General features: G+C 32.8%; 1 protein-coding gene across 2 annotated transcripts in view; it reads left to right on the forward strand.

Moving 5' to 3' along the window:
- The window catches only part of LOC145259612 (uncharacterized), a 46,665-nt gene extending 44,815 nt beyond the window's left edge, over positions 1-1,850 (forward strand). For both annotated transcript variants that reach the window (XM_080117268.1, XM_080117267.1), the window contains exon 3: positions 1,318-1,850. In XM_080117268.1, the coding sequence (XP_079973394.1) occupies positions 1,318-1,581 (264 nt within the window). In that variant the 3' untranslated portion in view covers positions 1,582-1,850. The remainder of the gene's footprint in view (positions 1-1,317) is intronic.
- Positions 1,851-22,823: the final 20,973 nt, after the last annotated feature.

Consider the following 22,823-nt stretch of genomic DNA (forward strand, 5'->3'; position numbering starts at 1 on the left):
CCTCAGCTTAATATTCACAAGCAATGCGAATTGGACCTAATACATTAAGTATATATATAATGCAAAACTTTGTCGAAATTCAAAGCCTAACAGTTTTTCTTTTTGTAACTTTTGTTTATTTCATCCTGGATTTCTTAGTTACAGCCGTTTCGTTAATGGGATGGCAATTTTGTGATTGTATATGTCCATAAATATTTCCTGTCCTCACCAACTCGTCAGATGTTGTTTCCGTTTGATGTTACCAACAAAAGGTTGATTTTGTACATGGTAAACCTGGTGTTTGGGGAAAAATAAATTTCATCCCCACGTTGCTACATATCAGCCATCTTGGGTGTCATGCTAAAATAAATTTCTGTTTTAAACCATAATTTCGTATTTTTTATTTTTGTTTTAATTTCCAATTTTTTTCATTATTTATTCTTTCCTATTTTTTATAATTTTATTTCTACATTTATGCGTGTTTATATATATATATATATATATATATATATATATATATATATATATATATATATATATGTGTGTGTGTGTGTGTGTGTGTGTGTGTCTGTGTGCGCGCACACACAAATAAATACACATTAACCTTTGTTATAAAGTGGAGGATGCCCCCTTTTTATGGTTGAGCTCTCTTGTAGAAGATAAAAATGGTTTCTACTTAGCGTAAAGCAATACTATACATAAGGTGGATGATGATTCTCTTTGTAATCTTTCACGACCACAGAAAATGTTACACTCCAGTAAACATGTTCCTTGTTTAAAATCATTTTCCAATAAAATTCTACAATAACCGTAGATTTCGATTGCTTTGGCGTACATTATAACTTTTACTTACAACGTTTTTGTGCAGAATAGTGGATTTTGAAATGAACGCATTTCACGCGGAAACATTATTACGTACTTACTTGTCATGTTGAAATAAGTGTGAATTAAAAAATGACGGAAAATAATCTAATAGAAAAATAATTATATGCAAAAATAGAAATTATCCAGTTAATCGATTTATAGAGTTTTATCGTACGTTTTAATGTGAAAAGTACTCAGAAACAAAGGGAGGTAACTGCAATCGATCAACCAGACAATCTAACATTTCAAAATACAAAATGACACACTGTTATTCTAAATGATTTTTGTAAAAACTGGATCTAGCATATTTTCTTTTGGTTCATTTCCTATAATTTTTGGAATTTATGCTAATTTAGATTTAGCATCTAAGTTTACACCTGAAATGTGGTTGTTTCAAATTCCACCATTCTGCACAAACCACTTGATAAATTCATTTTTAAGGTAATATTTTTATCTTTGTTTTTATTTTTGCAGGTGGAAGCCACCCTTCGCTATAACCAACTCATCAGCTTACAACGCAATTGCGCTAATTCGTGTGAGAGAGGTTGCCTGAGGTATACGTACGCCATGTGGAAGGTCATATGCACTGATTGCTGCACCCAATCAAAATGCAACGTTGAAGGGGGCGTGTCCCAATCTAAAGCGAACTATTGGTTGATTATCATCTCCATTCTTTCTGTTCATTTTATGCCATGTTTGGCGTCCAAAGTTGCTGACACGAGATTGGATTACGAATAAAAACACTTTGTATTCAATTAGTAACAAAAGATTAAATAAAGAAATAAACAAATATAATCATTTAAAAATGAATTGTCCCAAAATTGTGTACGATTTTTTCAAGCAAATCTTTTTTACGACGAAAACATGCAAGCAACTGTGGAAGAAGAGTTTTTTTTTCACATTCAAGAAAATTATTTTTTGTCAAAGAAAATTAATTTTTGTTCAAAAAAATTATTTTTTGTTCACGAAATTATTTTTGTTCAAGAAAATTATTTTATGTTCAAGAAAATTATTTTTTGTTCACGAAAATTATTTTTTGTTTAAGAAAATTATTTTTTGTTCACGAAAAATTATTTTTTGTTTAAGAAAATTATTTTTTGTTCAAGAAAATTATTTTTTGTTCAAGAAAATTAATTTTTGTTCACGAAAATTATTTTTTGTTCACGAAAATTATTTTTTATTTAAGAATATTATTTTTTGTTCATAAAAATTATTTTTTTTTAAGAAAATTATTTTTGTTCATGAAAATTCTTTTGTTCAAGAAAATTATTTTTCACGAAAATTATTTTTTATTTAAGAAAATTTTTTTGTTCACGAAAATTATTTTTTGTTCAAGAAAATTATTTTTTGTTCATGAAAATTATTTTTTGTTCATGAAAATTATTTTTTGTTCAAGAAAATTATTTTTGTTTAAGAAAATTATTTTTTATTTTGTTCAAAATAGTATAAAACTTTTAAATAAAAATTTCGAATAAATTGAAACAAATTTGAAGGAAAACATTTTTTGTTCAAAAAAGAATTTTTCCTTTCAAGAAACTAAATAATCTTTTTTTTTCTTATGATGAGAAAACTTGCAAAAAGTATTTTGTTTTTAAGATGAAAAAGAAAAAAACATTTGAATGTTTTTTTCTTTTTCAAAGAAATTTAAGCCTTTTGGTATCTTATTTTACTTTCGATAAATCTTTTTTTAGGGGAGGAGCTTCTGTGCCTAAACCTAAATGCATATTCCATGAACAAAGCTTCTTTCTCAGAACTGCACGCCTGTGGAACTCTGTTCGGATTGCCTGCTTTCCAGCTGACTACAATCTGATTGTCTTCAAGTCTAACGTAAACAAGTTCTTGATGAATCGTCCCCCTAAGTAATCCAATTTACAAAATTTCTACTAGTTATGTTTACTGCGCCATAATCACATTTATTAATGTATACCCATTAACTCTTATCCTTGAGTGGCCTCCGGGCCTTGACAAGTCGTGATTCCTGTGTAAAAAAAAACTTCCAAAAGTTGTTGCTAAATCCTTTTCTTTTTATTTTACTCAACATGCTGTGATTAATTTTCGATTAAAAATTTCTTATTACAATGATCTTTACGATTTCATTGAAATTTGTCGTCTACTGGCAGCTGATTGAGCTGATTGGTTAATTCCCTCGGTATCTTTTGGCTGCTTACCGTAACCTATTGACAGATGTCGACCTGAAGTTGCACTAGGTCGAGAATAAGTACCGAGATTATTTATTTGGAAAAATACGTCATTTCATTTCATTATTCCTCCATTATTTATGTCATTGAAAAAATTCCTCTCACCATTTAAAAATTATATATATATATATATATATATATATATATATATATATATATATATATATATATATATATACACACACATATATATGTATATATATATATATATATATATATATATATATATATATATATATATATATAGTAAGTTATAAAATATATGTGGCAATTAAGCTACGCAGAATATTCCGCGTTTCATCCACGCTAGGATTCAAAACGCGGAATATTCTATGTAGCTTGATTGCCATATATATTTTATAACTTACTACTTACCTCTAGCTACGTATTGAGCACTATTGAAGTAAATACTTAAAGTTCACGCATAAGTTTATACTTTCGTATATTAATTTATGTGATTAAATTAAGTAGTCATATATAAAAGAGTGAAATATAACTTAGAAGTAGGAGGTGTAGGTAGGTTCAACTGCATGTTTTTTCTAAAGGTGAACTCCAAATGTATTCCCTATTGTTCATTAAATAGTGTTTTTTTTTTCATCGCCTGAAGAGGGGTTGTTATTGAGAATATTTTTAAACGACACAACGTTTGAACTTGTCCGAACGGTCACGAAACGATTGTAACGTATTATGAAAATACACAACCTGTTGCTATCACCCCGATCTCTTTCTTGTCTTGATTTTGTGAAAATAATATATATATATATATATATATATATATATATATATATATATATATATATATATATATATATATATATATATATATATATATATATATATATATATATATATATATATATAAACGGAAAACAGTGAAACAAAACTTGGAAGTATATATATATATATATATATATATATATATATATATATATATAGTTACGTTTTGTGTCGGTTAAGCACGCAGTAGGTATCAGATGTTTTATTGTTCGGTGTTATGTGTGTCGTCGGTTAACTACGAGTCAGACCTCTCCTATCCAGGTTCTTGTTTATTTTTTTTTTAATTTTTCTAGAAAAAAAAAAACACCGGCGATGATGATGATGATGATGATGATGATGATGATGATGATTGCATCGCTATTGTTGATTTACCTTTTTTTTTTTTTAATATCGACAGCGACACGCACTCAAAAACAACGAGACCACAGGCATATTGATTTACAACTATCATTGTCATCTTTTTGCAAGCTTTATAAAAACTTTAAATGATCGTGAATGATCTCAACTTGTGCGCCTTGTCATATGTTGTAGTTATGAGTACCGAAAACCTGTGACGTTTTCTTTTCTCCAGCATCCTGTCTCAAAAACTCCTGTTGTTGTCTCGAGTATTCTCTATTTACAGATGTAAGCGAACAAGAAAAATACTCCCCCCTCCGGAAACTATTTGATGAATGGACCGAAAGTACTCGCCAATAATGAAACATAACATCTACGCATCATACATTTGACTCGATGGACTCTCCAAATAAATGTAAAACAAATTTTTAAAAATTTAACTTTGTCCGGGAACCAACACGTCGTAATCTCAGTCGCAAATTAAACAAAGAATAGAAAGAAACTCGTTATTTTTTGTTGTTGTACAACGATATTTATTTCCTCTCTCTCGTTACCACTTTGATGTCCTTCGCGTGATCGTCTTCTCGGACATGATCCACGCCTCTAACATGATTTTGAACGTTATTCACGTCTTTCATGTGATCGCCTTCTTTCTCCTTTTTATAGTTTTTTTCTTTACGCTTATCTACGTTATATTACAAAAAAAAAATACTTTAGAAGCAAAATCATTCAATGTGTTATTTTTTTTAACTTTTGAGATAAGGATTGATAATTTGTATTATTTGAACTACTGTTTTTTTTTTTGCAAAGTAGTCTCTAGTCATCAAGGCCCGGAGGTCACTCGAGGACAAGGGCTCATGAGTGTACTGTAGTCAATGAGACAATATCACAGTAATCGTTAGTAGTGGAAATTTGGAATATTGGATTACTTACGGAGATGGCTCATCAAGAACTTGTTTACGTTGGACTTGAAGATGACCATATTGAGTTCCATAGGCGTGCAGTTATAAGAAAGAAACTTTGTTCATGGAATCTACCTTTAGGGTTAAGCACAGGTAAAGCGTGTGGGAAATTATTTATGGTGGTTTCAGCTAGACGAGGTTTTTCGTGAAAATTTGGCAAAGGGGGGCCATAGATTGGAGCTCAGACGAGCACTTGTCATGAGAATAATGATAACGCAGAGATAGGCTCGCAATGGCTCTTCTGTGGGAAAGAGGTTGCAGGGAAGAGAAAAGGGCACCCCCACTAGGCTAGGAAGTCTATTTTGAACTCTGCCAAAGCAGGATGACAACATTCTAGCAGCTCCTGTCCAGATGTGCCAACAGTACTCCATCCGTGGACGTACCTGGCTCTTATAGAGGTAGAGAACTGTATCGACAGTAAGATATCTACTGAAGAAATAGAACGATCCCGCCATTTTCCCAGCAGATTTGGCAACAGATTTGATGTACGTGTTCATTTTCAGATCAGCCGAAAAGGTCCGACGCAGATGTTTGGAAAAAATGGACTAAAGCTTAAAAAGTCATCTACATGCGGTTTAATTGCTGCTTTGAGTCATTCAACAGCCTCGTTTACGCAGGTTACTTCTCCATGAGGCATCTCTGATGTGATCTCTGATAACTTCCCAGTCAACTTGTTTAAAGTACCTTGTCGTTTTGAGTAATGGCTCTTCAATTTGGAGTCCAGAGTTTAGGCTGATTTGTACCAGTATCACAACGTAATCTCGAATGGGCTATGGGCACTTGTTACTCAGTACTTGGGAACTGTGGTCAAAAATAGGTCTGGAAGTGAGGCTTGCTGATCCTATTGATCTGCCTAAGTAACCTCCGACTTTCTCAAGGAGCCATAGCGTAGCGGATAAAATACTAGGTTAAATTCATTTGTGACATTCTTCTGGAGAATACACGGCAAAATCACATGGACTTACCAGTTCTCATTGGAACACCGATATTAAGCAAATTGAGCCTGGCCACTACCAGATGGGTGCCCATTTAGAAATACCAGGCACTGTATGTAGGAGGATATCGACACTTGCCTGCAAAAACGGCAAAAACCTAACATCGTCTTCCCTGATCGGTATATAATGTGATATTCCCTGGACAATTCCTCCTTCTGAGGAACCAGGTTCAACTTGCCTAGGAGGAGTACCGCTGCCTAGGATGAGTGTCGCTGTATATCTCTTCTGGGGGTGGAAGGTTCAATCTTTACTGCAGGCGATACTAAAACTACAATTTTAAATTACTCAAGAGTTCAACCCAGTCATGGCTGAAGGAATGAGAACATGATACCCCTTTATGTATTAAATAAAGGATTCCGTTCGAAATTTCGTGTCGATTCTAGAGTTCGACAGAATGATTCCTGACTTCGGAAAGATACACCTAAAGATCGGAGGTTACATCGGCCTAAACGTTGTGAAAATAACACTCAAGAGACAAACATCTGCGACGGACCTTTTCGGCTGATCTGAAAATCAACACGTACATCAAATCTGTTGCCAAATCTGCTGGAGAAATAATCCTTTAATATCGTGTCAGGCCATTTTTTGATTTGCAAATTAAACCACGGATGTGCTGTAGGAGTCTCCTCAAAAGACTGTAGTTCCTGTCTTTGATTGTTGGAGAAAGGAAATACAACGGCCGAGATAACGTGTGGATCTTTACAAACAGACGTTTCTTTCTCCAACTTTACAACGTGGCAAGAAAAAAAAAAAAGAAAAAAAGAAAAAAAAGATACTAAGGAGGAAGCTTGACTCTGAAATATATTTAAATTATACATTTCAAGTAAGTAAAATATTTGTTTATTTTCCTAATATAGCGTTGTGATTTGGCTTTCAAGCGCACTTGATGCGTATTATATATATATATATATATATGTCTGTGGAAATATGATTTTTCCATTATATTTCACATTTCAAGTAGTCATATATATATATATATATATATATATATATATATATATATATATATATATATGTGTGTGTGTGTGTGTGTGTGTGTGTAGATAGATATGTAGATAGATAGATAGATAGATGCATGTACACTGCGACAATCGTATATCTCAACTGCATCATCATCAAACCTCTTATCAACGACATTGAACCTGAGTTTCAGATAGAAGCAGCATTTTAGGAAGCGTGTTGAACGATGACATTGTTGTTGATGATTATGCAATTTTTTTGACCCCTTGAAGCCCTTTAATCCTCTCTGCTTCCTACTATTCGAGAAGTCTTCCAAGCAATAAAAGATTTATCACGAAAACAGTCGAAGATAGCATTCCTGTTGATGTGTATAAATACTGTTGAAAAGCGTATGTGAAAAGTTGATCGATTTGTTGTGGATGTAAGGAAGTTAGACAGGCTTATTCAAGACGACAATTACTATTCAATATCTGAGCAAGAACAAATACAATAGGCATCTAAGCTTCAGCCTCCATCCCATCGACGAAATGTTGCATCCCTCTGCCTTTTCTACAAGTATTTTAGTGGTGAATGCTCTGACGAACTGCAATCACTTGTGCCCCCACGACGTGAGCACCCTCGACAAACCCGACAGGCTGCTAAATCCCACCCCCACACTGTAGAGATCCCTAGATGTAAAAGATCTTTTTACTCCAATAGTTTCTTCGCCAGAACCGCAAGACTCTGGAATTCCATTCCAGGTCCCTGCTTCCCCAACAGTACTGACGTGCAGAAGTTCAAGTGTAACGTGAACCGACACCTTGCTGCCCAAATCCCTACATAGTACCCCAGTAGTTGTTGCCCCTGATAGTAGCCCCCAACACCAAAGTGGCAATTTGCCTTGTTTGGGGTGAAAATGTAAAAAAAAAAAAAAAAAAGAATTCTTGTAACAATCATCTTGACATACCACTGCTCTTTATGTAAGGTAGGATTCATGAACGGTTCATTTTGAATAGGATCATCAAAGATCTCAGTAGTGTTTCAGTTCTGGACGTGGCACAATTGCCATAATATTCGACTAAAAACCTAGAGCTCTACATAGTCTTCATTGACTTAACAAAAGCATCTAACACGGTCGATAAAGAAACTTCATAAATTCAGAATTCTGGATAATATACTGGCCATGCTGTTAGAATCAATCAAACAAGACCCCCCCCCTCCAAAAAAAAAAAAAAACTCTCGTGTACAGTCTGTTTGCTTGTCGTTATAGAAATGTAGGTCGACCCTGTCTGAGATATAAAAATAAATTGAAAGATTCCCTGTCAGCAATCGGTATGCCTCACCAAGATTTTTATTAGAAAGAAAAAGAGTTTAGAACGACTTGTTACAATGAACTGAAATTTTTATAACTTGTCTAGGTAATTTGAGAGATGTAAGCGAAAAAAAAAGCAGATATCTATGAGGATATCGAGAAAGAAACTTTTGTTATTGACGTCAATACAAAATTCCTTTTTCTCGACGATCTAAGAGATACCTCATATAATATTTTCAACACCCCCTGCTATAAAAAAAATTACAACCTAAATTCTTGCCTTCCAAATTTTAAGAGCGAGTGCACCCACCTATAATTAAGGTGTACGAGCCTTTTTCAAGTCTCACACAAAAACACACATTCACATTTCAAGCTATGTCATATACATACGCGTACACAAACATACGCGCCCACGTCCACACACACGTGCATTTATTCACGTTCGCGTACATACACTCACATTCACGTGTATATACACACGCGCTAACGCACACATATGTACTCACACACACGCACACGAACGCACACATGGACGATGTCACTTCCGCTTTCTAAAGAAATATACACATGCGCAAATGACCACCGGAAACAAGTATAAAACAAAGAGCAACAACCGGCTTCTTCCTTTTCGAGACTAGCCTCCTAAGTGGCTGGTCGGCGCGCTAGCCGCCGCCGTTTCGGCGCGCGCACACGCGTACCTCACGCCCACTTACTACTATGTATGGGGCACGAGCTAACAGACCGTATGTACACATTCCAACTCTTTCTCTCTCTATCTACTACTGGTCCCTGAGAACACCTTCGCGTAGCTGACTACTAACTGATGTCAACTCTCATATCCTCTTCTTTGTCTACACGCTGGACTATCATTCTCATTTCCACTACAACACTCATGTCTCTTCCCACGCGCGAATAAACGATAGTGAGATGAATACACGTTTCGTATTCTTCTACAACACCAACCCCGCAACGAACATTGGTTATACACGCGCGGACATGAACACATGTTATAACTAAAACGTTCATTCTTTCAACAGCAAATAAACGATGTTTATCTTATCCATCAATTAAGTCTTTGTTTCCTTCAATTCAATTCGTTTCATTATTTTCTTGTGGCGAGCTAGGGTATTATACCCTGGTCCCCAATAATTAAGGCGATCACTTTTTACGCAAACACAAACGTTTAAAAATGCTGATCGTAATCCCCACCATCTTCTGCTTCCACGCGACCTAGTTACTGACCCTATAACCGAGCTTGTTATCCGCCTTACCAGAACATAGCAGTTTGCGGATAACATATTCTGCTTCTCCAAAACTTTGACACTGTCTGCCTAATTGTGTTAAGTATACCAATCATTAACTGATGATGTCGGAAGGCGGCGAAAACGTTCGAAAAAGAATTACATATGGTATTTTTATCAACATTAAGATTATAAGAAAAATGAAAGAAAGATATAATTACAAAGAAGTTTTCTGTCGTCTTTAACAATGTTTGTTTAAAGGAAAAAATACTGCCCAAATACACCCCCCAATACATATATATACACACACACATATATATATATATATATATATATATATATATATATATATATATATATATATATATATAATTTTACTACTTGGGATAGTATTTAGATATAAACAAATAGCAAAATGTTCTCTTTTGATAGCTCAATAGTGCTTTACTAGAGCTATACATATTTCTCATACTTATCATTTTACAAGGAACGGACACTCAATTTTTTCAAAACGGTAGGTTTTATTTGTAACAACTTGCATACAATTGTTTCGGCTCGATTTTATCATATAGGTGTGTAGTAGTTGATTAAATATAAAAATGCGAAGTGGACAGCTCCTCAGCGCATAGTAAAAACAATTATCCAGCGTTACAGTAGCCTATGAACAGGTTTCTCTTAATCGACCTGTCTTTTTTTTCCCACTACATGCATCTAATGCGTCAAGCATACATCATCAAAATATAATAAAATCTAATTATAATTGCTTTCTTTTACAACGCGTTTTCGTTTTTACATGAATTAATTCTTTGCTTATGCTCATGCTTTTTTTTTTAAACTTCCGGTATTTCACTAGCATTTCCGGGTCTTTTGGTCAGCAGCAGCTTTTTCTTATTCAATTTTCACCGTTTTGTACTTGGAAGTAACCACTTATCAAGGCCCGAAGACCACTCGATGATAACGGCTAATGAATGTAAGGTGGTAGTGTAGTAATCGTTAATGGTATGGATTGGGTAGAATTTGATTATCTATAGGGACGGCTCAACAAGAACTTGTTTACATGAGATTTGAAGACGACCATATTGTATTCAACTGTGGAACAGTGTTCCACAAGCGGGAAGTTCTGGAAAAGACGCTTTGTTCATAAAACCTACCAATATTAATTTCGATTAATTAAATGTCAGTATTATCATTCAATTGCCCAGGTCGCTGGAAAAATAGTGGGATCTTTCTACCGTTCCAGTAGATATCTTACACCTGATGCAATTCCCTACCTATATAAAAGCCAGATTCGGCCAACGATGGAGTACTGTTGTCACATCTGGGCAGGAGCTGCTAGAAGCAGCTTATCTTGCCTTGACTTCGTAGCTTAGTGGGGAATGCCCTTTTCTCTTCCCTGCATTTGTTTTATCGTTATTTCTATGGCAAGTGCTCGTCTGAGCTCCAATCTCTGGTTCTCCCTCACTAATCTTTCACGAAAAACACTCGTCTAGCTGAAATCACTGTCAATAATTCTCCCCACTCTTTATCTGTGCGTAAATCAAAACCTAGATTCCATGAACAAAGCTTTTTTCTTAGAACTGCACGCCTGTGGAACTCTCTTCCATTTGCCTGCTTCCCAGCTGACTACAACTTGGTTGTCTTCAAGTCCAACATAAACAAATTCTTGATGAGCCGTTCCCCTTAAGTAATCCAATTTACCAAATTCCTATTACTAACGATTACAATATAATCTCATTGACTACTGTACGCTCTATAACCCTTATCCTCGTGGCCCTCGGGCCTTGATAAGTGGTGCCTCTTATGTAAAAAAAAAATAAATAAAAAATAAGAACTGCACGCCTGTGAAACTCTCTTCCGATTGCTTGCTTTCAAGCTGACTACAATTTGATTGTCTTCAAGTCCAACGTAAAAAAGTTCTTGATGGACCATCACCCTAAGTAATCCAATTTACAAAATTCCCACTACTTATGTTTACTACGCCATAATCACATTGACTAATGTATACCCATTAAGCCTTATCCCCGAGTAACCTCCAGGCCTTGATAAGTGGTGAATCCTGTGTGAAAAAAAATAATTTTTAATCAATTTATATGTTTTATAATTTTCAAATTTAAAACTTAAAAATTTAAGATATATGTTTAGGTTAAAATTCATGCCATATTTTTATGTTTTCCTGTTTTCATTTTTTGAAATCAGTACTATATATTGGGTACAATATAATAATGTCTAGAATACATTATGGAACGATAAAATTATCGCCATAGAAAAGACAGAATTCCATTTCCGTTTGATGAAAACCGATTTCTTTTTTGTTGCAGACCATCTACTAGTTGATCAGTTGTGTACAAATCCCAAGTTAGATAGGAGCCTTCTATCATGCCTGAAAGTGACACAATGCGCCGCTGTACAACTCATGCTCTCTACGATCCAAATTATGACAACAGGACCATTGCCTGCAATCTCAAAATGCAAATATGGTCGGTGCAGTGCTTGAGGGTCCAGCTTAACGAAGTTTCCGGCCACGGTTATGGTCTTTGGTGTTGTTTCAAGTGAGGGCCACATCATGCCAACTCATGTCTTCGAAGTTAGCTTTAAAGTCAGCACCAGAATGTACCTGGATGTGTTGAAGAGTGTGGTGATCCTTTGGTGCAATCAGATTGTCACGTGCAAACGCTGTGTGTGGCAACAGTACTCGCCGCCGGCCCACAAGTCCAAAGAGACCCAGGTTTGGCTTCAGAAGTGCTACGATTTTGTAGTGTTCTCTTACTGACACTCCCATCTTCTCCGAGCTGAACCTGCTGAACTTCCGTTTGGTCATACATCAAGAACATCACCAACATGACTTCCAACAACACCAAAGTCAGCCTGATCGCCGCTATCCACCGAATATTCGCTGAGCTCCTGTCGGCACTTGTGGAAAATGCATGCTCCCAGTTCCGGACCCGCATCGAGGCTGAACGCGACTACATTGAATATGTGTCAGCTCTACTACATAATCAAGTTACATGAAATGACTTTTTCTATAAAACTTTCTGATTACTAATCTATTTTAAACATTTATAACTAATAACTTAATTATTATTATTATTATTATATTATTATTATTATTATTATTATTATTATTTTACTTGTTCATTTTATTACTATTATTTTCTACTTTTTATTTTATTACTTATTTTATTTTATATTTATCAGTATTTTTTAAATATTAGTACTATAGCTATTATAATTACTATTATAACTATTATTATTAAATTACTATCACAAAGAGTAATAATATTACTATTATGGACTTTATTAATAGTATAATAGTAAAATCCAAATGTAAAACTTAAAAAAAGTTAAAAGAATTGGTCCAAAATAATCCAAAGGCAAAAATCCATGGAATAATTCACAAAAATGTGTACAAGGGGAAAAAAAGAAAAAATTCCAATAATATTAATAAATAAAAAAAAGATGTGCTTTTCACTCTACTTCCGAGACATAAATGTAAATAAGAAAGATCTGGGAAGAGAAAGAAGAGAAAAAAAATGATGATAAAGTTAAATATAAAATATAAAATAAAGGGAAACAAAAGTCAAAATGACCCAGACAGGAAATGTTAAAGGCGCGAAAAAATATATAGGGCAAAATAATATAGCTCAACTGAAATGTACAAGTCATCACTTAAAAAAATATCAGCAAGAGTTGTTAAACGACACTAAAAGGAAAATAAAAATAAATAAATAAATAGGTAATAAATATATAGAAAATAACGAATAAATAAATAAATAAAAAAATAAAATATAATATAATAAAAAATAAAATATAGAATATAAAATAAAATAAGATAAGAATAAAAATAAAAAAATAAAAATTATATAATTATATAAGGGATATATTATTATTATAAGCTCTATTTCCTATTTGGTTTTATGGAGCTTTTTTCTGGCTGAAATAATTTTATAAATATTAATTCTTTAATATTTATAATTTTTTTACCATCTTGGATCATTTTGGTAAATTCAATTGTAATTTTCATTTTATATGCATATATATATATATATATATATATATATATATATATATATATATATATATATATATATATATATTTCCGTAGAAGTATATTTTTTATAATATATACTAATCCTTATTTGAGAAGCTCAATGTAATTACAGAGCAATATAGTGACTAAATGACAAAATACTATATTCCATAGACTATCTTATAATTTATTGCTTTAATTCAGTTGGCATTTACAGTTCTTTCCAGTATCTGTTTCGTAGCGCAAAATCAATTACTTTATTAATATATCCATCAGTGAATCTATTATGGTGTTAACTCATAAGAAAAAATAGCAACAATCAACCCATCAAAAGGAAATAAAGTGCGTTTTGTAAAAATCCGAAAATTGGAAGAGAAGTTGCAAATACCTTATAATATATTTCTATTACGCCATTTTTAATTTTAGAAATAAAGTCACTAAACCCAACTATTCGTACTAACATGCTATATATATATATATATATATATATATATATATATATATATATATATATATAATTGTGTTGGGATGATTAATCGGAATCGGAATCGAAATCAGAAGAATCGGAACTCCTTCGGGTTTCAGAATCGGCATCGGAAAAAATTGGAGCCTAATTTCCGATTCTAAAAACGATTCTTGAAAAGTTTAAACTTAATTTTCCATTGCTGTTAATAATGATGTATATTTATTGTTTTTAAGCTACCAGTCAAATTAACATCGTAATTTACCGTTATAACATAAAAATACAATCTAAATTTATTTGACACTAGTCAAATAAATTTAGATCGCATCAACAAAAAATAATATTTCCGCTTTTGTTTAGTCTTGAAAAAGAAAAACGACTAAAGAGTGAAAAAACTAGTAATGGAACAAATCTAATATTTTTCCTGATTCCGATACAATTACCGATTCCAATTCCAATTCTTTATAAATCTCTAAATCTTTAACTATAGAGTTATTATTTGTTCCCGATCACCGTTAAACCGTGGCCTTCGTTATAAAGATGGCCGGCCAGCTGAAAAAATGACGTCATCGCCGAGGTCCCAACAAGCAAGATATGTGGAACTATTAGACTGTCAATAATGAACAGTAATTTTTACAGACAGCGTTACAAAACTTCAAAATTGGATTAAAATAAAGAAATAAAGAAAGAACACGATGATTTATACTGAAACTCATCTAATATTAATAATAAAAAAATAAGAAGAAAAACACAAGTTGTTTGTTTAAGTATTATAAGCAATTGAATATTTCGTTGTATTATAGATTTTAAAGATTAGAATGCGTTCTTTAATTACTTATAAATTACATTTTAAAAAAGTGAATAATAACTTTGATATATTATCTGGGCTGATTATTTTATTACAAACACACCAATCAAATAACTCGCATTTTATTATTTTTCTTAATTCTTAGATATGTTACTAATTTCGACAATTTTTCATAATTTTAACCAATCTTGTTGCCCCCCCCCTACTTAACGGGCAACGCTGAGTATTCTATGGCTTACTTATACTATAGCCATATTTATAAAAAAAGAAACGACAGCCATTTTTTAACCGGATCTCATTTAATACCGGGACAAATATACTAACTGTATTCAATAAGTAACTAGAAACTAAATAACTATACTGTGCAATGAGAAAATCAAAAATGAAATAAAAATAATTCGACCCAACTCTCTTGCACCCACCTTTATAACCAATTAAAAATTTTAAAAAATTATAATTACACCAAGCCTCATAGAAAAAGAAAACAAAAACGAAAACAACAACAATCGCTCCTGAAGATAATCGGATGCACCGATAGAAAGCGCCCGAAAAGAATATGGCCGAAAAGCAACCTTAGGGCGTCATTCTGAAATTAAAAAGACCGCCCGGCAAATTGAAATATTATCCATTAAGATCGTGTTCAACTAGTTGTGTCTGAATAATAACCTGCTGCCGATATATATATATATATATATATATATATATATATATATATATATATATATATATATATATCTCAAGAATGAGAGTTCAATAGGAATGTTGTTTTAATTTGAATAAAATAAAATACGCATCAAGTGCTTGAAACCAAATCACAACGTAATATTAGGAAAATTAATTAATCACAAATATATTTCAGAGATAACCTCCATCTTCAGTGTTCTTTTGTTTCTTTTTTTTTCCTTTTCTTCTGCCTTGCGATGTTGTAAATTTGGAGAAAAAAGTCTGTATAGAGCCGCGCGTTATATCTGGCGGTTGTATTTTGAAATGTTTGAACCGTGCTTAGGTAACGCGAGAATAACATCAAGAATGAGAACTCTGAAATATATTTGTGATAAATTTCAAACAAAGTAAAATATTTGTTTATTTTCCTAATATTACGTTGTGATTTGGTTTCAAGCGCACTTGGTGTGTATATTATATATATATATATATATATATATATATATATATATGCGTGTGTGTATGTATATATATATGTATATATCTGTATATATCTGTATATATATATATATATATATATATATATATATATATATATATATATATATATATATTCTTTTATGAGGCCCCACAGATATAAGAATAATAAAAAGATATATGTAGAGGACTATATATAAAATATCAGTAAAGGGTCGAAACAATTGTACGTTTGTACAGTAAATACAACCGAACCTGATATGTGTATAGCTCTAGTATTATCGTATTGGGCTATCTGAATGAACTTTGTGTCATTAATATTTATATTTGAATACAAAATAAGGAAATGTATATATATATATACAATTATTTCACAGCCAAACAACGCCGCAAGAGCTATGACAGTCAACTAACCGGAAGTCCAAGACTCGAGTTTCGCCCTCATTTAGGTTCATCAGTTTGATATATCCTAACCCGGGATTCGAAATCCAAGCCTCTTGCATGCCAACTGAGCAAATGCCCGCGCACACGATTTCTATTAACTATCACAGATCAAATAAATCGCGGCTAATTCCGAGTGTGAAATGGACCTACTTCGTCTCGACAATGGTCATCCAACCGGATAATAACCCCATGCCGATGTCTCACGAGTAGGAATTTGCAACTCACTAGGTCGATGCCATCCAGCAATGCTAACCTAGTGAGCAATTAGTAATATAATTTTTCAGAATGTGAGAGATTATAATACACTAGACTACCCATGACCCGTTGGGTCAGTATATTATATTAGCTATGGAATTAATATATGAGCATGACACTTGTGACGTAAACAAAATAGTTTTTTGTGACATAACAGAAACATTTCTATGAAAGTATATTAAAATAAAAAAAAGAATATAGATAGATTTCTATGAGTCGTTCTGTTTATAATTGTTTATTTTTGAAAAAAAAAAAAACAAACAAACTTACAGCCATTGAATTATAAGTGATTTGGCATATTATATGTAAATGTGCACTGAACAGACACCATAATACTTCAAATTCAAATTTTGATATATCTTTTAATTTAAACGCGAAAAAAAAAAAACAATTGGGACACTGAAAACGTACACAGTACATCAATACGTTTTATTGTCGCGTTGATTATTTATTTGTAACGCAAATTAAAAAAACATATTTTCGAGGTTATTTATTTATGTTGTTAGTGCAGAAGAAATGTATGAATGTTTTTTAAGAAAGGTGTATTAAAATGGAGAATAAACTAAAAAAATGAAGGGGGTGGGTAAATCGCAATTGTAAAATGCTCTTATGGTTATCAACGGGTTAAAGTACATTTATTTGTAAGAAAATTGCGTTAAAATAACTTTATAGTAATACGGAAATGAACGATGTAAAAAAATGCAGAAATTATTAACAATTGTTTATTTGGATAATTTAAACGCGAAAAAAAATAAATAAAAACAATTGGGACGCTGAAAACGTACACAGTAAAACAATACGTTTTATTGTCGCGTTGATTATTTGTTTACGTACGCATGCGCAACCGAAGTCGTAAACCGGATGTTGGGTTACAACACTCGTTACAAGGTCATTTGAGTTTTATAATTATATATATATATATATGTGTGTATTTGTAGTCATCGACATACAGCCCTGTTTCATTGTATCACAACTCATCAGTGCCGCTAGACTAGCACCTCTCCCAAGCCGAGGATTGAACCTAGAACCATCACGTTGAAAGTCAGCAGTTCTCCCGATCGACCCACGGGAGCGGAGTGCGTAAATAATCTCACTCAAATGTCTATTTTAAACAAAAATAATCTCACTCAAATGTCTATTTTAAACAAACATCCGTCCACCACTTTTATATAATATATTATATAATATATTATATAATCACATACACACACACACACGTACGCACACACACACACACACACACACATATATATATGTGTGTGTGTGTGTGTGGGTGTGCGTGTCTGTGAGAGATTCTATAATATATATAAATATATATATATATATATATATATATATATATATATAGGGATGTATATAAATATATATATATATATATATATATATATATATATATATATATATATTTATATAGGGATTAGAATAACAATTCTGTTGTGACCTTTAAAGCTAGATGCACTTTTAAAATAATTGTGTAACCTTTCAGGTCAGAAGTTGTCCATTACAAAACGTATTATTTTATGCTGATTTACAAATCCATAAAACCGGATTTGTAACAAGTTTAATGTTTTCTAACTCATTTTAAATAGCGACCAACTCACATACCCACTCGTTCGATTAAAAAAAAAAGCAAGAAAAAGACTGAATGTAATAAGCAGTAACCTGTTGCAAAGATCTACAGCAACCAGAGCAGTTGCTCGTTTGTTCCCACGCCAAGTCATTGTACTTTGGCCCAACACACTGACGCAGTTCTAACAAAATCTAACTTTCAAAAACTCACCATACTTGTCTGTCCATCTGTCTGTCTGTCTCCATTTGTTGAAACTGCATCTATTTCGAGACGCAAGGTTGCAGAGCGACGCGAAGCGGGTCAAATTGTTGCATTTTCTGTGGACTGTTGTTTTATATATATATATATATATATATATATATATATATATATATATATATATATATATATATATTCATATATATATATATATATATATATATATATATATATATATATATATAAACCGATAAAAATAGTTGTTATAGGGTTAAACATGAAAAAAGTTGACGTGAGGCGACTTACAATCCTCTTCTACACATGCGCAGATATACGTTTATATGTTAAAGTTGTTTCATATTTTAATAATTTCTTACCTGTCTGACAATGTCTCAAACGGTAACAACTAAGGCTGGGGTGTTTAATATTTTGATTTCAATTCTCTAATGGCAACCAAGCCATATATATTTTTTTAATTTTGAAAGCACTATTATATATTAGGTACAATATTATAATCAATTTAGAATTGATTCTATCATAATGAATATAAAATCTGCAGAAATTAAAATATCATATTTAAGCGTATTTTACGACCGGGCAAGGCCAGGCGTCGTGCTAGTAAAATATAATTTCTTTTCATTCTAAAATTGTGGCTATTGTATTTTTGCTCAAACAAAAACATCGTATCTGGCTCTAATTGAACCTTGGGTTTACTTTTAGCAGGTTCAAAACCCGCTTTCTTGATTCCATTCTTTAGCTATTAAATTCCATTAGCATGTTTCTGACAAAGGGAGAAGTATTGCTGCACGTTGCGTTGGACTCTATTCATTTAACACTTACTTTCATATTCAATGAAAGAATGCCTGTTTTCTAAGTTGGAAATGTTATCATTAGCGAGTTTTAACTTTGAAGTGGCATTTATATAACTCCCTACATCAAGTGGCTTAATGCGGTGTCTGGAGCGATTCCCATTCAAAAATATGTCGGCTCATTTAAATTTAATAGTTAAACCTTTGCGCAAAATATATCTTTATAATGAATGGGGCGCTGATTGTGGTATGTTACTGGTCCGGTACAGTTCTAGGCGGTCCATCTAGGAATTTTATTCAAATAGATTTATTTAAACTTATATAACAAAATTATAACCTTTATAATAAAAATATGTTTATGGACTGTTTTTTAATCAAAATTCAGACGTAATTCTCTTTTTTTACATCAAACATAGAAATATAACTGTTATAACAAATATTTATGAACTGTTTTTATTTTACAACAAGATTTTGTTTAAAAATATTGATGAACTTTTTAAAAATATATTTATGAACGGGATTTTTGCTTGATTAAAAAAATATTTCATAGACATATTATTGAAAAAAAAAAAACAACAAAAAAAACAGTCCATAAATATTAAAAAAAAACAAAAAAAAAACAACAAAAAAGTCCATAAATATTTAAAAACAACAACAACAGCAACAAAAAAGTCCATAAATATTTCTTTATAGCAGTTCTATGTTTATGTTCAATGCGAAAAAAAAAAATTACCAACATTTAATGTCTGATTTAGAAAAAACCGTTCATAAACATGTTTTTATTATAAAGGTTATAACTTTTTTTTATAAACGTTTAAATAAAAACTGTTTGAATAAAACTTATATTTTGATATTTGCTTCAAGAAAAAAAAAAGCTATATTATCCGCAGTGTTAGTCATTCGTAGCGTAACATTTGTCTGACGTCACTTCCGCCGGATGGCTTTCTAAACAAAAACGTGTGACTCTTAACGAAAGCCGATTGTTAATTATTCAACAAAAAATTGGGAAATCAAATTTAAAATCAGGTATGCAAACAGAATTCACCCTAGGCTGGATAAAACAGCTCATCGAAAGGAGGAATTTTCAAGGAAATATTAAATTCTCAAGCGATCCTCAGTCACATGGTCAGAAGATATTACGACGTTAGTTTCTCGCAGGGAGATGTCGACATCCTACCACAGAAAGCTCCTAGTATTCCCAAATGGTTACCCATGTGGTACTGACCAAGCCCAACCTTGCTTAACGTATGTCAAAGCGATTATGTCGTGCATCTAAACATAAATTTAAAATTGAGAATAGCTAACTCACTTTCATTATTATCAACTAGACAAGCACGTTTCTGATTTAAACAAGGATACCCTCAAATATTATTTATGAGGTGCCTTCAATAAGTTTTTTTTTTTTTTACAAAGGCATCACCACATTATCAAGGCCCAGAGGCCACTCAAGGATAAGGGTTAAAGAGTGTACAGTAGAAATTGGTCAATATAGTAATCATTAGTAATGAAAATTTGATAAATTTAATAACTTATATGTAACGGCTCATCAAGAACTTATTTACTTTAGACTTGAACACAACCATATTGTAGTCAGCCGGAAAGCAGGAAAACGGAAGACAATTTCACAGGCGTGCAGTTCTAAGAAAAAAAGCTTTGTTCATGGAATCTACGTTTAGGTTTAGGCACAGATAAAGAGTGGGGGAAATTATTGATAGTGTTTACAGCTAGACGAGTGTTTCTTGTGAAAGTTTGGCGAGGGGGGACCATAGATTGAAGCTCAGTCGAACACTTTCCATGAAGATAACGATACATCAGAGACAAACTCGCAACATCTCTTCTGTGAGATAGAGGTTGCAAGGAGGAGAAAAGGACATCTCCTACGAGGCTACGAAGTCTATTTTGAACTCTATCAAGGCAGGACAAGTCCTTTCTAGCAGCTCCTGCCCAGATGTGGCAACAGTATTCCATCCTTGGACGTACCTGGCTCTTATATAGGTAGAGAATAGCATCAGCAGTGAGATATCTACTGGATCGATAGAAAGATCCCACCATTTTTCCAGCGGCCTTGGCAACAGATTTGATATACGTGTTCCATTTAAGATCAGGAGTAATGGTCAAGCCCAGAAGCTTGTCAAAACTTGAGGCCTCCTGAAGACGAGAGCCATTCATTTCAATTGATGACAAATGTGAATTAGAATGTTGATGGTGTAAAGAGAGAAGCTTGGTTTTAGATGCATTAAAAGTAACCAGCCACTCCTTTCCCCATTGTACTACGTGCTCAAGATCAGAGGAGAGAGAATTGGAGAGAACTTGGTCGTTTACTGTCTTAGATGTGGTACCATAAATGGTAGTGCCGTCAGCATAAATGTCTACAAATGATGTAAGGATATGATTTGGAGTTTCCAGACATATTTTTGTACACTCATTTAAAATTGTCGTAGACTTTTGAAAATTCAGTATGTTATTGCTATACATCTTATGAGATGACTGACCAATTTTTATGATTTCAGCTTCAAATGAACAGCTACAGCAGGAATTGGAATACACCCTTCTATAGCCTGATTATCACAGCTGGTGAATTTCAAATCTGCAATCTGGACGTGAGAACACTTTAGAAGAACGATATGCAATAAAATTATATTTTAAACTTGGAAAAAGTGCGACAGAAAAGTATGGAATACTTCAAACTGCTTTTGGACCATCTTGCATGAATCGAGCATCGGTTTTTGAGTGGCATAAGAAATTTAAAGACATCAGGAAGTCTATGAGGGATGATGATAGATGTGGAAGGAGTAAGGAAATAGGAACACTAGAGTTGATTGGCCAAATAAAGAATTTCATGGATAAGGACCGCCGTGTGTCTATAGAGACAATAAGTGCACAGTTTGATGTCAGTGTGGGAACTGTACGCGCAATTATTCTTGAGGGACTGAAGATGCGAAAGACTTGCGCATAGTTTGTTCCAAGGGTGCCCAGAGAAGATTATAGACTATTTGACCCAGATGGGCACTAAGACAGCTCTTCACTTTCTATATAGCCCGAGTTTGACAAGATACATCTAAAGAAGGCCGGAGATTACATTGACCAAAACGTTTTGAAAATTACACTCAAGATGAGAACAGTAGTACGATGAATCTAAATAACACAAATAACCAATCCTCATCTCAAAAATTCAGAAACTTGAATCGTGTTTTTTTTTTTTTTTTTTTTTTTACCAAATTAATTGAATGAAATTGAAATCTCAGTAGTTGATGTTGCCCTCGTGAAATATTTATTCCGTTAGGATTAGCTTACGCTAAGCTTATATAGAATGCTGCGGGACAGACGGAGATACATGATAAATAAGCTGATAAAATCTTTTTCTTATATCTGAACTGCGACATAGAGAAAGAATAGTCGTTTAGAAAAAAACAACAACTAAATCTTTCTTCTATTCAGTAATTGAGCTGCATACTGTATATTGGAAAATAACCACCCGAAAGCATTGTTGTAGTAGTAACCCTAAC

This window comes from Euprymna scolopes, chromosome 35 (genome assembly GCF_053919585.1).
Source record: "Euprymna scolopes isolate OS-2025 chromosome 35, ASM5391958v1, whole genome shotgun sequence".
Taxonomy (NCBI): domain Eukaryota; kingdom Metazoa; phylum Mollusca; class Cephalopoda; order Sepiida; family Sepiolidae; genus Euprymna; species Euprymna scolopes.